General features: G+C 44.5%; 1 protein-coding gene across 2 annotated transcripts in view; it reads right to left on the bottom strand.

Moving 5' to 3' along the window:
- Polr1a (RNA polymerase I subunit A) overlaps positions 1-16375 on the bottom strand; it is a 63500-nt gene extending 47125 nt beyond the window's left edge. Inside the window, exons 1-8 of one of the 2 annotated variants that reach the window (XM_029478609.1) lie at positions 16118-16292; positions 14701-14750; positions 12168-12372; positions 10289-10438; positions 7824-7931; positions 5243-5328; positions 5018-5121; positions 1035-1142 (exon numbers count right to left, since the gene is read on the bottom strand). In XM_029478609.1, coding sequence (XP_029334469.1) covers positions 1035-1142; positions 5018-5121; positions 5243-5328; positions 7824-7931; positions 10289-10438; positions 12168-12372; positions 14701-14750; positions 16118-16171 — 865 coding nt within the window. In that variant the 5' untranslated portion in view covers positions 16172-16292. Of the gene's footprint in view, positions 1-1034; positions 1143-5017; positions 5122-5242; positions 5329-7823; positions 7932-10288; positions 10439-12167; positions 12373-14700; positions 14751-16117 lie in introns of both variants that reach the window. The other variant, XM_021164727.2, reaches the window with a different exon arrangement.
- Between the last annotated feature and the right edge of the window lie 142 nt (positions 16376-16517).

Below are 16517 nucleotides of genomic sequence, written 5' to 3'. Positions count from 1 at the left end.
AGGCCAGCCTGGTCTACAAAGTGAGTTCCAGGACAGCCAGGGCTACACAGAGAAACCCTGTCTCAAAAAATAAAAAAACAAAAAACAAAAAAGATGTTTGCTATTTTGGACTCTGAACAAAATTAATCAAAATAAAAAAAAAATCAAGTCAAATAAAGTTTAGTCTTTTAAAATCAAAAGATAATGGAACATCCTTTCTCTATAGGTATGTGAAGAGGGCTCTTCTGCAAACTGGATCAGAGACGTAAGCAAGCTGACCTAAAACTGCTTGGAGAAAATGAACCAAGCCTGAGTAAAGCCTGCCACAGAAAGCGCTTCACTAATGCGGCACTTTTCCACTCTTGCAATCCTGGCGATACCATGGTTGTCTACGAGCTTCCTGTGCAGAGACCAATCAGTGCCCAGAGCACTTCCTGTGCAGAGACCATCATTAGTGCCCAGACACCATCTTGGAAGATGGCTGAGGACTTCGAGTTCTCTGCACTGGCTATCTTATGTATTCAGAAAGGGGAAGATTTCCCTTTTTACAGGGAACTGAAACATACAAAAGTTCACTCTGATTCACAGAAGGAATCTGCATAAAACGAACGTTTACAAGATCTTTTGGGGGGGTTCAAGATGGCCTCACTAAGTAGCTTTGGCTTTCTTGGAACTCACTATATAGACCATGCCTTGAACTCAAGAGATCCGCCTCCCAAGTGCTGAGACTAAAGGTGTGTGCCACCTGCCCAGCTAAAACATCCCTTTTAGTGGACATCTGAAATAGATGAGTGACAATAAGCCTTCCAGAATGCAGCAGTGACTGGGCTCGGCTACACCAAGTTCTTGGTGTGGGGGTGTGTGTGTGTGTGTGAGACCTACCTTGCTCTTTCATGGCTCTAAGTCAATGTGCCCTGAAGCTTGCCCCAGACCAACGGAGAAATTACAGGTGAGAGCTACATTAATTAGAACTTCAGTTAAGGTAGTAAGAGGGTGGACTAATAAAATGATCCAGGAAATCAAATCCACAGACAGACAGACAATTTCTCCAGTACCTTCATTCTTCCAAATGGCGAAAAGGTGTTCTTGGGCGCTGCTTGGGGTCAGGTACCCTCGTTTCCCCATCTGAGCCTTGTCAATTCCTGGAGCTTCTGGCATTCCTTCTGTAGTGAGATAGACCCATATTTCTCCCCATTCTTTCAACAACCATAAACATTATTCTACAGAGAAGCATCTCCTCAGCCCAGATTTCCACCCACACTCTGATTTTGGGAGTAATGAACACAAGACACTATTATATAAAACCAGAGTGGAAGAATACACCAGGGCATTCCCACTCGCTTATGTTACTAACATAACTATTTTCACTTTTAAACATTCTTTTGCAGTGCTTTGGTTCATGTAATCGCTGTACGTGACACTGAGACTGTGCCAGGTTGGTGGCACAGGCCTACCACCCCAGGACTTAAGAGGACGAGGCGGAGGGTCATTAGTTCTAGGACAATGTGGGCTACAGTGAGGAATTACTTCAAAAAACCCAAAAATCTTGCATGGATTTATTTTCATCAAAATTCTGTTCATTTGGTGCTATCAGAGGAACACACGGACAATTGCTATATAGCTTTCATCTAACCACTTTTTTGCTTGTTACTGAGACAACCTTAAGTAGCCCAGGTTAGCCTTGAAGTCCTGATCCTCCTGTTTCCACCTCTCAAGTGCTGGGTTTAGTCTATGCAACCTTGCCCAGCTCCAATCATCATTTCTATGGCTGCACGGTACTCTACTGAGGAGATTTCCTAATTTATTTAGCCACACTCTTCTATTTGGACATTCAGATTGATTTCCGTTTTATGCTTTTCTAAATGAACATTATTGGGCTAGGATACAGATAAGTGGTAGAATAGGCACCTAACATGAATGAGGCCCGGGAAGAAAACAAGCAGCCTTGTCTCATGGACCCAGGACTCAGCAGAGAGGGTCAGGGAAACAGAAGTAAATGCACAGACACACACACACACACACACACACACACACGCACGTCACGCATACAGAAGCTGTCTTCTCGCTGCTTTGGGGAGTTGGTTCTCTTCATCCACTATGAGTCCTGGGACTAGAACATAGATTTGGGCCCTAAGCACTTTCATCCACTGAGCGCTCTTACTAGTGCCCGTGTGAAGATGTCTACAGATTTGAATAGACTAACTTAAGAAATATCACACTAGTAGGTGAGGTTGGCTTCTTGGACTAGGCAAGATCCTCTGAGACCCTGATTACTAGCTCTGCCCACATCAAGTAGAAAATTGTATTTGAGGTTCCCATTTAAGAAGCTGACTTTTGACACTGAGATGAGGAACAAAGGTAATTTAAGTCTTCTGCAGCCTCAAAATTGTTAGCATTCTCTGGGATGCCTTAACTGAAGTGAAGCATTGCTCAATTTTCCCTCTTCTGGATTTATCAAGGAACTGCTGGAGCCGTTTGCTGCTTCTCTGAAGCAGGAAAAAAAAAGTCTGCTCAACAGTCCAGGCTGCTGGCAGACCTGCTGAGCCATGGAAAGAGGAGGTGCGCCTGAGGCTCAAGGCGAGGGGCTTAAGATTCTACTGACCTTGGTGGAAGGAACAGGGAATTTTTTGTGTGAGAACAAATGTCTTGTGTATATTTCAACAAGTTGTTTCTGTTAGCTTGTGGCTTTGCTTCCCATGGTACTCTAGTACAAGAAGGCAATGAGAAATACACTCGCTGCTGGTGTGGTAATGACCTGCAGCCCTCCCATACCTGTCTCTCTTTTTTTTTCTGTCTTTCCTATACTCATCCTCACTCCCCACTGTCATTTGTGTACTGAGCACTCTCAAGTGTGGCAAACATAATCAGAGCATAGTTCTTTGTACAGTACAGATGACTGCCAGCTGGTACACACACTTCACATATTCTAAACTACCCACAAACAATGCTGGTTTGCCCTGTTCTATACTCTTGGTTAGCTTCTCCATTACACTGATATTCATTCATTGTGGCGTGAGTGTGTAACCGTGGGTGGGTGAAGGTCAGAGGACAACCTTCAGGAGTCAGCCCTCTCTTCCCACCCTGTGGTTGCTACCGACTGAACTCAGATGGTCAGGCTTGGCAGGAAGCATCTTTACCGGTTGAACCAACCATCTTGCCGGCCCAATTGTGTGTACATAACGTATTTAAGAATTGTTTATGTTGGGTGTGGTAGCACACACCTTTAACCCATCATGTGGGTGGCAGAGGTAAGAGGATCTCTGAGTTCAAGGCCGGACTCATCTACGTGGTGAGTTTCAGATCAGCCAGGACTATGCATCGAGACCCTGTCTCAAACTCCCTCCTCCCGAACCAAAAAAATGAGCCATTAAATAAAAAACAAAAATAAAAAACAAACAAGTAAATAAGCAAACAAAACAAAAAACAACCAAAACAAGGATGATCTTGTACAGATTTCTAGTGTCTAGACTTCTGGATGTACCTTATTCTTACAGTTACAGCAAAATATTACCTCAAATGAATGAGCTTGACAAAGGAACTGAAAGGCTACTTTATCTTTGGACATGTGCCCCAACTGGAGTTATTATTGAAAATTCTGAACATTTCTGGTTTTAGTGTATTAGCATTTTCTAGGACAATCTAGAGGGCCATGGTTGCAACTGTCAAGCGGTGCTAAGAGAAGATGTTTCTATGGCCATCTGCAGGTAAGTGAAGGAAAATCCACTCTTGTGCTATTAGCGGCTCACTATCAAAGAACATGTACCTAAACAGGGTATGGATTCCACTCTGGGTCCTAAGATACAGAAAGGCCATGAGCAAAATAACTGGCAAGTTTCAAATTAGATTTGTAAGTTATCAGTGCCACCCTAGTGCTGATGGATCCCTACGGCGATCTAAAAGGTTACAAATGAACCAACTGGAAAACAACTTCATGGGAACTCACACTGTGCTTGCTACCCTGTAAGTCTGAATTTGCTCTACAATAAAAGGTCTATCAAAAACCAGTGCACAGATTTGTACTTACAGCAACCCTTGCTGGAGTCAGTGTGGGCTGGGTACCCAGGAATGCATTTCCCTGCCTACTCCATAGTCCCAAGCCCTGGACAAGGCTCACCCATGTTATCTGCTGTGCATTGTCATGGATGTGGTGGCCTCAGCTCGGGGTGGCCTCTGCTACTGCCGCCATGTGAACTGCCAACAGGTCTGAGAAGCAGCCTCTCTGAGCCTCTCACGGCACACACCAGAGCCAACCGCAAGCTCAGGCAGCTTTTTCTGACTTGGCATACGGATTATACGATAAAAAAGGAATCCGAGAGTCAAGTACATGCACAGCAAAACACGTACTCGTCTCAGTCCTTCTCAAAATACCTTATTTAATTCTCATTTCAGAATTAAACAACAAAAACCACATTAAAAAAGGAAAGTTGTTCATTCTGGCTTTTTCTCTACAACCCACGTGTGGAGCAGAGCTGATCAGACACCCTCTGACTATAGGGACCTCGGTGAACTGTCCGGAGCAACTGGAAGGAAGTCCTCAGGTTTTACTGAGTTCTTTCAATTTTTAAATATTATTCAAAATAAATCCATGCTTGCTACATAGTGAAATACTTAAAACACTTGCCAGGCAAAACTAAAAGTTCTTATTCAGTAACCTTTGGATTGCTGGGTGTCGTGACACATGCCTGTAATCCCAGAATTTCAGCATGATCAGGAGGTTAAGGTCTGTATCTCGTACAAGAGACGCTATCACAAAACAAAACAAAATCTTTCAAAGAAACAACCACATACTGCTAGCACTAAAAGGCAGGATTGAGAGTCTGACATCAGCCTAAGATCTTGTCTAAAAACACCCAACCCAAAGCCAATGATTTGAGAACGTAGGCACCTGTAAGCAGTGTCTCATAGCACAGCCTTGCTGCTGCCCCTTCCCAGTGACAGCTCTGGGGTGGGTCTTCCCCAAGCTCTCCCTCCTAGAGACCTCAGGAGCCTGAAAGTATCTGAAGCCACACGTGAGAACGTGGCTGATGCAGCTCCTCACCTGGGAGTTCTGTGCCCTTCTGGTCTGATTTCTTGTGCACCGTGGCTGGGTATGTGATTATTAGTTTACTATTATGCTCCTTTCGAACCACCGACCGTCCCGTCCTACACACAGGGAGATTTGCAGAGAGAAACAAAGCCCAGTGAGACATTCAGGAACACTGCTGAGTGACTGGACAAGGCCACCTCAAACAGGGGACAGGGACGGCTGAGGGCCAGCACTCACTTGCAGTGCGGACACTGCTTCGCAGCCATGTGTGTCTTCCAGAACTGAGCGACAAGTTTGCTTCTGCTCTCGCACACATTTTTCACCTGTTTCAAAAGTCAGAGAATATTAGAATGACTTATTTTTAGGTAAGGTCTCACTTTGTAGCCCAGACTAGTCTCAAATTTGTAATTTTCTTGCTTCAGCCTCTCACGAAATGGGATCATACCTGTGTACTGCTGTACCTGCACCGGAGTGCTGCTCTGAAGAGACTCCAATCTGGATTTTCTGAATGGTTTTTTACTTTTTATTTGACTAAAGAAGATTGCCCTGTGGTGGTCTGAATGAGAAATGTCCCCATAAATCCAGGCATCTGAACACTTACTTCGTCCCTAGCTGGTGGCACTGTCTGGGGAGGTGATGGAAGCTTCAGGAGATGTGGACTGGCTGGACGAGGTGTAGCAGTGGGGGCCTGCCCTACTTCTGGTGTGCTTTCTGCTTCATGTTTGCAGCTGCGACTGGGAGACTGGTCTCTCAGTCTGGGGCCTCCTGCCATTACAGCTCCACTGCTGGAGCAGTACATGCAGAAAAACTCCTTCGTCACAGCAGCAGCAAACAGTAACTAAATACACCCTCACTTAACAATAGCGTCCCACAAAACAGTCTTTCATATAGCTTTCTCTGTGGTCTTATTAAAGGTAAATCAAACATCAAGGAAAAGGCACTGAGGTTCCTCAAGAAGCTCTTTTTGGTCTTGAAAGTGCCAACTGCATCCTATTCCCTAGCACACAGATGATGCTGGCTTTGATGAGGCTGGGTATCAGCTGACAATGATGCAGAGCCTTTGACTCGGGAAACACTAATACCTCCATGTGGGCCAGTACTTGTTCTTACTCTATGGTTTTTTTGTCACTTGGGCAATCTCTGCATTCTTGGTTTATTTACTAAATAACGGAACCTGTCATTCTCATGTACACTGCCCTCGGGTCCCTCTTGCTAAAGGCACAGACTTGCTCCTAAACAGATACAACTTTATAGAGGACTTTGGCCCTGACACACTACACCTTTGGACGTATTTTTACAGATGTACTGACAGTAATTAAAAATTCACATCTGCTCCATATCCTAGTATGGCACTGGAGAAGTCAGCTACAGCAGGTGAACACAGATTGTTCAAGTCTCGCTATCAGTAATCACTCGGACAAGAATCTATAGTTAGCTATGGACCAGCAGGTACAACGCGCCAAGGCACAGAGAACACAGGAACACACTGCTTAACGACAGCAGAAGCAGGAGTAAAGCAGGCAGCAGGAGGCAGAGCAGAGCTGGAGGTGAGGAGAGCCCTCCCCTCCCTGAGAGGACCTGGCTAAGCTCTTCCAGCTCCCCAAAGCCTCTGCCAGGATCCGGGTGCTGTTCACTGCAGGCCAGATTAATACTCACTGCCTGAACATCAAGGACGTCACTGTCCCCTACCTATGCAAACTTGCCAGGATTAGGCTTTTCAAGAACACAACTGAGAAGAAGGTACTTGCTGAAAAGAAATTAATGTAGACTGTTTTTTAAAATTTTGTTTTGAAATTATGTGAACGTTACATTTGTCAGTGGTGTGTGCATGTGAGTGTCGGTGACCACAGAGGCATCAGATCTCTCTGAAGCAGGTGGCTGAGAGCCACCTGACATGGGTGCTGGGGAGTCAGACTCCTGGCTTCTGAAGAGCAGTACACACTCTTAACTGCTGAGCCATTGCTCTCTCTGAGAGAACAACTCTGAGTTCTTCCGGGGCAACTCTTGGAAGAAACGTGAGGAAAATCAAAGGGGGGTTAATGTCACTACTGTCTTTAACTGTAATGTCTTCTTTCTAGACAAATCTTGACTGTTTAACATGACCCTCACTCATAGTATCAAACCAAGAACATAAACTTTCTCAGGAAGCTATGACTAAGAAAGATCATGAACCCATTAGCAGGCTTGGAATAAGTGCAGGTTAATTTAGCTTTTAAGACAAGCCTTGGGGTGTAGCTGGGCTCTCCCTGATGCTTCCCCAGAGGGTCTCAGAGAATTCTCAGGATTCTCAGAGAATCCCACAGTGGTGATTCTCTTGGCCTCAAAGAGGCCCCCCCGGAAGCTTCTGGAACTCCCATGGGGCCCTGCCCTAGACCAGTTAAGTGGTATGAGACCTGGTCATAAAGTGAGTTCAACTTGAAGCTTCCTCTTACCTGATTACCCACCCCATCCATTCAGAGCAAATGAATTCTTTCACAGATGTCTCCAGGGAGAGAGAAGACAGCGGGGATTTAGAGAAAGTCCAGAGTAGGGGATGGAGTGGAGGTCACAGTAGACAGTGCTCTCAACACAGCTGCTTGCTAGATGCTATACTTAAACTAGTGCCATTTAACCCTCTAGTCAGCCCCGCTATAGCCATGAAGGTGAGGAACTGAACACTCATGCAATTTTGAAAATTTGCAAAGTCATGGGACTCATAAGAGACAGAGCTGGGACTGAAACCTAAGTCTACCCTGGGAAGCCAGAAACTTGTGCAGATGACGGGATAGAGAAACTGTGGTCACTATACTAAAAGCAGATCATTACACAGGTCACTTACGTGTGTGCCCTGGGACCCCACGAGGTTGTTCTGCAGAATTTTACTTGTGTATTCTTCTAACTCTTCTTGAATTTCGAAGGCGGAAGGATCTCCAGTTTCTTCCAGAAACTGAAAGAGAGGAAAACTACTGTGTTACTACAGTAAAGCGAGTGTATGGTGAGCACCATGGCTGGGACTGGCCTTTTCAAGGACGGAGATCAATCCAGGAAAGAAATCCATAGTTACTGTGTTACATTTTTAAATCAGTGAAGTGGCGCTAGGGATGCCACTGGCGGTGGAGCAGAGCACTCAGAGTAAATGTGAGCTGGGGGTCACTCACTGTTCTTATGCACCTAGGTGGGACACTAAGTGTCCTTATTCCTTATGCATCTCCGTGGAAGACACTATAGCCCTAAATTCATTTTGTAATTTGTTAATTTTATGCTTTTCATTTTGAAGCCCCCAAATGATGCAGGAACAGAAATCAATACCTAGAATGAGTACAAAGCTGATTATCAAATGGGACATCACCACTTCCCAGCCCCAACAAGGCGAGGATCCAAAGGAAATAACACTTGTACAATTGTACAGGCAGTCCAGGGCTTTAAACTTGAATTATGCAGGTTTCAGATTGGGAGCACCACCCAAGTAAAGCAGGAAGCCCTCTCTCTGAAGGAAGGTGGCCGTACCCTAGCATACGTGCCAGCAATCAAAAATAAGTATCCTATGACAAGGGAAGAGGAGAGGGTTTCTAACATATATTGACATCAAAGGCTGCCAAATGTATACAGGATTACATGTCTATTTGCATATTTATGAAGAAAAAAATAAAGATAGGAGGAAGAATATGAAAATAAGATTAAATTTGGATAAGAAAAATCCTAGGAAAACATAACTTCTTTAACTAAAGGCATGGGAGCATCTTTTACTCTCGATTCTCTTTCTTGTAGGCAAATCTGACCATGTATTAATTGTTTAGCTTTGTTCTCCTGGAAGCAATTAAGATGAGAATTTCTGCTAGTGGCAACAGTCTGTTTAGACTTGTTAGGCTGAATCTCCACCGAGAGGGCTGAGTGCCTAATGAAAACCCCAGCTCTTCTCTGCTTTCCCAGATCATGTCCTGAAGGCTCCCTGGTAGCACAGAACTACTATGAAACGTGAAATGCAGGCACTGTCCTATCTAATGCCTGTAGGACTCTCATCTTCTACTCTTTCTTTCAGGGCATTTTATAGAGAACTTCTTGAGGCTGGGAAGATGGTTCAGGAATTAGGCGCACGAGCTTGTCTTCCACAAGACCTGAGTTCAATTCTCAGAATCCATAGGGTGGCTACCTCCCTCCTGTAGCTCCAGTTCCAAATGATCCAATGTTCTCCCCTGGCCTCCAAGGCACCAGGCATGTAGGCAGAGGAGGGAGGACTTCTCTGAGTTCGAGGCCAGTCTTGTCTATATAGCAAGTTCCAGGCTAGCTAGGGCTTTAATAGGGATACCATCTAATAAAACCTTACTATGATAATCCAAACAGTAAGTTAGCAGTAATAAACTACTACCGTCTAACTCCCAGACACCAGTCAAGCCTGGAAAGTTCTTATCTTTTACAGAAAAATCGAATCAGAGCTGCTTGCTGTAGCTTGCAGATGTCAACTCATTAGGAGAATGGTTCTCAGGTGCTTCTTAGAGCAGCAGACTGTGCCAGACTCCGAATACAACAGTTCCTTTGTTACCAACAGCCTTTACATTCTTGAAGGTTAAAGGATTTATGTCTGATGTTCCCTCATGAGCAAAATTCGGCCAACATCCTTGTGGTAGGAAAGCCTCAAAGCAATGCGTCATTTTTACCACAGCACAGAACATGCCGCATGATTTAAAGTTTTTCTGTCGGGTGGAGCTCACTTTGACTACTTGAACTGAACTGCTGATAGGATCCTGACAATGCAGACCGGATTTGCTCCAAAGAACTATTTCTAAACAGGTTTGCATCCTCCTTTAACCCTTTAACCTTTCCTTTCCACTACCTCTGGTGGGCGGTGGGCTGGAAGGGAGGTTAAAGCATTTAAGAACCCTTATTAAAAGTAGGTTTTGAGAAATGTAAGCTACAATTCCTAATTATTTACTGCCACGATTTGTTCTGATTGTCCCAGATTTGGCCACAATAATCCCTCACCTGAGCTATCCTTTCGGGTGACTTTGAGTACCAACTTGCTGTCTGGCATGTCATGTCACAGACTACTGTAATTTCTCTGATCCTGGGTTATAATAGCCATTTCTTTAAGGAACCCTTGGACAAGGAATAATATGCCTGGAAGATTAGATGTACACTGTCACCTGCCTCTTCTACCACTGTTCCATACAGACCTAGGAAAATATCTAGCTATTGGCATCACTGTACCATACAAGGGCCAAAACATTCTGGAGACTGCTTAGGTGGCAATTAAGAACAACATACAAGCATCGCTTGGTATCCTGGTTTCCATTATTAACAACCTACCCTGCTGAGAATTTGCTCAAGCTCGTAGACTGCTTGCAGGGCTCCAACTTCCAGGACTCTCAGCTGGGAGATCAACAGGTAAATTGCAGCCCGAGGACAAGTCAGCATGTGGCAACTTAAACAGGAACCTCGAAGCAGCAGGTAGAGTTTCTAAAGAGTGGGGACAAAAGGAAACGGGACATCAGACAGAGACACAGTGGTGATTTTCAGTGCATACAAGAGATTTTTCTTCCCTTAAGAATTTCCTTAAAAGTTCTACTTCTGCTTCTATGCCTCGATAGCTTTTAGATCCTAACAACCAGACAAACATTTTTCTTTTATGGTTTCATTTTAAAGCACTCAAATTTGAAACTCACAATAGGATGCTCGGTCTGAGAAAAGGAATGCTTTTTGTTTTATATCAGCAAATAGTTATAATACTTAACTAATACAACAGCCTTCTTTAATATGCTAACAGACAAACTATGTCTGTATATACATCACAGTCTGAAAAACTCAAAGAGAACTCCTGGGGCCTAGGTTACTTGATACCGAACATACACCAGTGTCGTCTAGACGGGAGCTTCATTTGGAAGTTACTAGCCTTCCTTTTGGGGCTTTGCTTCTCCTGCTAAAAAGTCACAGTGCAGAGCCACCTGAAAAGCCAGTGGCCTCAGGAGCACCGGAATTCCCTCTATTACTAGGGAGGTGACTGCCACAGAGCTTTCTGAAGGGCACCCAGCCCTAGACGCAAAAGGTGATAAATCAGTGCATTAAGCCTGGGTCAGACCCTGAGCCTTGGATAGGTGGGGTGGCTCACTAAACCTTTCCCTCTTCCATGAACAGAATCAAGCTGTAGCTTTTCTCAATTGGAATCAGACTGAAATTCTCTGGGTAAGTCTGAAGGGTAAGCTGAAGTAACAGGATAAACATCCCTCATCTGAGACTAAAATGCCCAACTTCTTGAGCCCTGATATACAAACAAATTCAACATCTGACTTCATGGTTATGGACTCAAGTAAAGATGTAGGCACATTAGAAATACACACACTTCTCTTCAGGCTGTGTATATGAGGTATATAAACTATAAATGAATTCTTTGTTTATACTTGGGTTCTGTTGTTGCAGGAAATACTTAAAAAGTCGCCCAGCCATCTCTCCTGCCTGCTGGTGTTCCCACTCTAGTACTGGTACCGGCAGGCCACAACACTATGTCCTGGCTGGGTCACGCTCGGCGTGCTCTCCCCGCTGAGCTACTCTCCCAGCTAGCGATTTCATCTCGCTTCCACACCGCGCCCCACACACCCCACGATCAGCCATCTTAACACCTAGTTACCCAGTAGAAACATGACTCTTAAAACTTAATTATCCAATCAGATTTATGTAACAATAAGATCACAATTTACAAGATACCAATAATTTCAGAGCCAATTGATAATGATAAAAGCTACATCCCAATTATTCTAACCTTGTGAAAATCGTAGCTACTTACGGTGGTTTAAAAACTACTTGGGATCAGAATCTTCTTCCTGTTTGTCTGCCTCCATGTTGGCTTCTCTCCTCCTCCTGTTACCTCCCCCCCCCCTCTCTCTCTCCAATTCCTAGCTCCGCCTCCCTTTTCCTGTCCACTCACAGGCCTGCCACTGCCCTAATGTGATTGGACAGGAAAATCCTGCAACATTCCCTTCCTACAATATCACCATTATGTAGCTTATAAGCATTCTAAAATCTGAATTTATAATCAATTTCGGCCTCAAGCATTTCGGACAATGGGCACTCAGGGTAGACGGTTTCTAGGTCCATAAAGGATTTTTTTTTTCCTAAAGAGACAGGAACAGGAAGGAGGTGATCCCCACAACCTCCTAAGTCCCAAGACCCACACGCCCAGGGCAACACTTACATCAAAGAGGAAAGGGTTGTAGACTGTGAGCGGGAGGTCAATGTGGCCCAGGTGTCCAGAGCAGTTGTTGAAGTCCTGCACGCAGGTCGAGCATACTTCTTTGGAATCTGCAGGACCCAAAGCCAAATCATACAGGCCATTTGCTGAAGGGTTTCCCAGGTTGTCCACATAGCGAGGATTTGTAATGGATTTAACACTTAACTTCCTGAGGAGATTAAAGAAAGACCCAGGGAAAGCTCAAGTTATTGACTTCTCTGATGTTGAAGTGGGAGAGGCAGGTTATAAACCAGACCTGACTAAAAGCCCAACTTGTTCAATGAAGGAAATGTCAAACAATAACTCCCGTGCACAGAATAACGATTCAAGAAAATGAAACACAAATAAAATCATAAAGAAACAGAACTTACTTGGTGCAAGGTTTCTTCACTTTGTTTAATGGAACTGTCGAGTAACTTGCCCTGTACCCACCAAGAGCATTTCACTGTGCCAATGTGACAGTAAACATCATACATGCAAAATGTGCTCTACCCAACTGTATTTGGATGTTCATGCAAAGCAACAGTTGGAAAGTCTCCTTATATGTCACATAAATATACTTTTACAAGGCCAATTTTGCCTTTTAAATCTCTTCTAATTTAGAAATTTGAGGGAAGCCAGGCTGTCCCAAGACTTTCTCAGAGGCAGACCCTGATGTCTTTGTCAGGGAGTGACAAAGCCATTCTAGGGGAGGAGCCAGTGCCTCAAAGGAGTCAAGGTTGCAGCTTCTTTGGACCCAACCCTTCCCTCTGGGCTATGGTTACCAATCCTATGGTAGCTGTGTCTGAGGTATCCCGTATTCTCTTTGCCAACATTGCCCAACTTAGCTCTCTGTTGACCTTGGCCGTTTCCCCCCAATCTATAAATAGTATGTAGGATGCTGTGCTCCTACACTTGCTTGGCATTAGACATAGCTTGTGCAAGGCCTCCTGACCCCAGCTTTTATCCTCTCCATCCTCTATCTTTTCATCCCTTGGCAGGTCCCCTTCAGGACCCAGGTCCAGGTTAGAAAATAAATGTAGGGCAAAGATACCATCCCTATTTTGCACCCTAGGGGGAACAACAACAAATGATTGAGTTGTGTGGTCAGGTAAACTGACGGCAGTCCACAAAGAACAAAGCTGTGCAGAGCTGGGAGACTCCCAGGGTCAACGCCACTGTGAGCACAGAGGCAGCTCTGCTGCTGTGGCTCTCTCTCTCTTAACAACATGGTCGGTCACCTTTCTTTGGCTAAGCCAATGTCAACAGACACGTTATCTAACTCAAAGGTGTGTGGGTGGTCTCTTCATCCAGCATGGAGTCAGTAATGCTAAACAAGTTACTTAGCTGTCTTGTTAATTTTTGAAACTGCAATGAAATATACATAAAACTTAACATGTTAACCATGTTTAAGAGCGCAGTTCAATGGTACGAAGTACACAACACTGAGCCGAGCGCTGGTGGCACAGGCCTTTCATCTCAGCATTAAGGAGGCAAGGGCAGGCCGACATCTTGGAGTTCCAGGACAGCGTGGTCTACAAAGTGAGTTCCAGGACAGCCAGGGCTATACAGAGAAACCTTGACTCGAAAAACCAACAAACCAACCAAAAGAAGCCCCAAACCCCCACAACACATACCCTCTCTTTCACAAACTAAAAGGAACTGCCTTTCCACTCTAACACCTGGTTTCTATCAGGCTTCTGCTATGTCACCTACATATCACATTTTACCTTTTCTCTCTCCTGCCACTGCCCTAGGCCAGTTCTCCCGTCATGTTTTGTCCTTCCTTCCTCTTCCACCCTCGTACCAACAGCTGTCAGATCTATTCTGAAGTGAAAATGTAGCCAAGCAAATATCACCCTCACAACCTTCCTCGGAGTCTGCTCTTGGAAAAAGGAGACTTTCTATAGCCCACATCAGTAGTTCTCTGTCTTCCTAATGCTGCAACCTGCATAATACAGTTGCTTATGTTGTGGTGACCCCCAACTTAAAATTATGTCATCACTGCTTTATAACTGTAATTCTGCTTCTTTCATGAATTGCAATGCAAGTGTTTGATATGTGACCCACAAAGAGCTGGGAACTCACAGGTTGAGAACTGCGGACCTACAAAGGTTTCCCTCGATGAGACAGTGCTGAAAGTTTTGGATCTGGCACTAAACAATGAATGCTCCCTTTTAATCAAGTTAGAACTGGTAGCTGTCCATCTCCTTCGGAGTAAAGGCTATGCCCTTGAAATGACATGGGGGTTGGGGGTGGGGGTTCCTGGTCTCTACCTCACTTTATTCCAGTCACCTTGGCCCCTTGCTGTTCCTAAAAACCACAGGCGGTGAAGGGCTTAAATATTCATAGTGCCACTGAATAGTCACACAAGCTCAAAAACATATGAAAAGATGTGTGTCATCCTCAAATCAATGCAAGTCAAAACCACAGTGAGATACCACAACCCATCAGTGTATGATCAAAACAAACAAACAAACAAACAAACAAACCAAACACACAGCTAGAAAGGACTCACTCGGAGAGGATGGAATCTTTATGTATGGTTGATGGGAACATACGATGGTGCTGAAATTATGAAAAACTGAATAACTCTTCCTCAGAAAGTTAAAAATGGCATTAATGTCTAAACCAGGAATTCTGAGTCTGGGTTTGTACACACTTTAATAGAAGCATCATTCACAATTGCCAAAAATTGGAAATAGCCCAAATGTTCATCAGCAGATGAATGTACATATATATATATATACACACACATATATATACACACACATATATATACACACACACACACACATATATATATATACACACACACATATACACACACACACACATATATATATACACACACACATACACATATATACACACACACACATATATATCATGTTCTATTTACTTAACCCTAAAAAGGAAGGAAGTTCTGATCTACTTATCTCTAATTTTGAGGACAGTATGTTAAGTGCATAGGCCAGTTACAACAAGTCGAGGCTGACTGACTCCTTTTACTTGAATAGGGGCCTGAACAGTCAGAATAACTGAAATAGAAACTAGACAGGTGGTTGCCATGCGGCAGGGGCAGGGAAATGAGGACTGACTGATTACATATGGAGCTTACAATGGCAACATGTGTCCTAGAGGGGGTAGTGCTGGTGTTACCTGTGTGGTGTACCTTTTCTGGGTTTTTTTTTGTTGTTGTTGTTGTTGTTGTTTTTTTTTGGATTTTTCAAGACAGGGTTTTTCTGTGTCCACCCAGCTCAGGAACTGACTCTGTAAGATCAGATTGGCCTCAAACCCACAGAGATCCTTCTGCCTCTGTCTCCTGAATGCTGAGAGGGTTTGTTTTGTTTTGTTTTGTTTTGTTTTTCAGGACAGGGTTTCTCTGCATAGCCCTGGATGTCCTGGAACTCACTCTGTAGACCAGGCTGGCCTCGAACTCAGAAATTCGCCTGCCTCTGCCTCCCAAGTGCTGGGATTAAAGGCGTGTGCCATCACTGCCCGGCAATGCTGGTAGTTTTTAATGCATGTTGAGTTATTAATGGGAGTCTAAGAAGTGTGTATGCTATCGTAATCAAAATGAGGATTAGAGAAGAGTCCCCAGGACTTCATAGCCAGGGTCTTGATCCAAGATTTAAAAGTTCATCACCGCCTGGACCAGAGGAGACTAATTAGGAAGTTGATAAGCGTGTGACGTAATGAGATTATAAATGACATAAAACTAGCTGATTAATGAGGAAGATGAACGGATGAAAAAGCAGCAAGCGCATTCCTTCCCACTACCAGGTGCAAGCAGGCACTAGGCAGCCAGCCCCCCACCCCCCACCCGCGACCCCGCCGCCCGGGACTGGCTCGGCTCAAAGCTTTCTGGGAATCGTAGTTCCCAGTTCCAACTTCCACAACCCTGTTCTACACGCATCCCACTAACTCCTTACTTGAGCTCTTCGGCCGAATACATTCCGAAGGAAATGCCCTGAAGCCGCCTCCATGGTGTGTGCTTGGAGGCCAGCATCTTCCGAGTCAGTTTTGAGATCCGTCACTACGAGAGAAGTTCCAGTCAGCGGCAGAGAACTCCACTTGAGTCTTGCAGCGCAGAGCCACCATGTGTTTTTCCACTGCGCTTGCGTGCGAGAACCGCGGCTTGGCAAATTGGCTTGGACGAGTTCATTTTTGCTTTCGGGGTGGGTAAGGAGTGGAAGAAAACTGTCTCAAAACCCTCCTTCAGTTTAAAAACAAAGTTACACAGGAGACTTTAGAACAGCATTTCAAGTAAGTTTATTCGAGGTGAACGATGTGTACTGAGCGTTCCGCTGCTAGTCTAGCCAAACAGGACCT

This window comes from Mus caroli, chromosome 6, assembly GCF_900094665.2.
Source record: "Mus caroli chromosome 6, CAROLI_EIJ_v1.1, whole genome shotgun sequence".
Taxonomy (NCBI): Eukaryota; Metazoa; Chordata; class Mammalia; order Rodentia; family Muridae; genus Mus; species Mus caroli.
The sequence above is the reverse complement of the archived record's forward strand: the minus strand, read 5'-3'. Positions and strand labels throughout refer to the sequence as shown.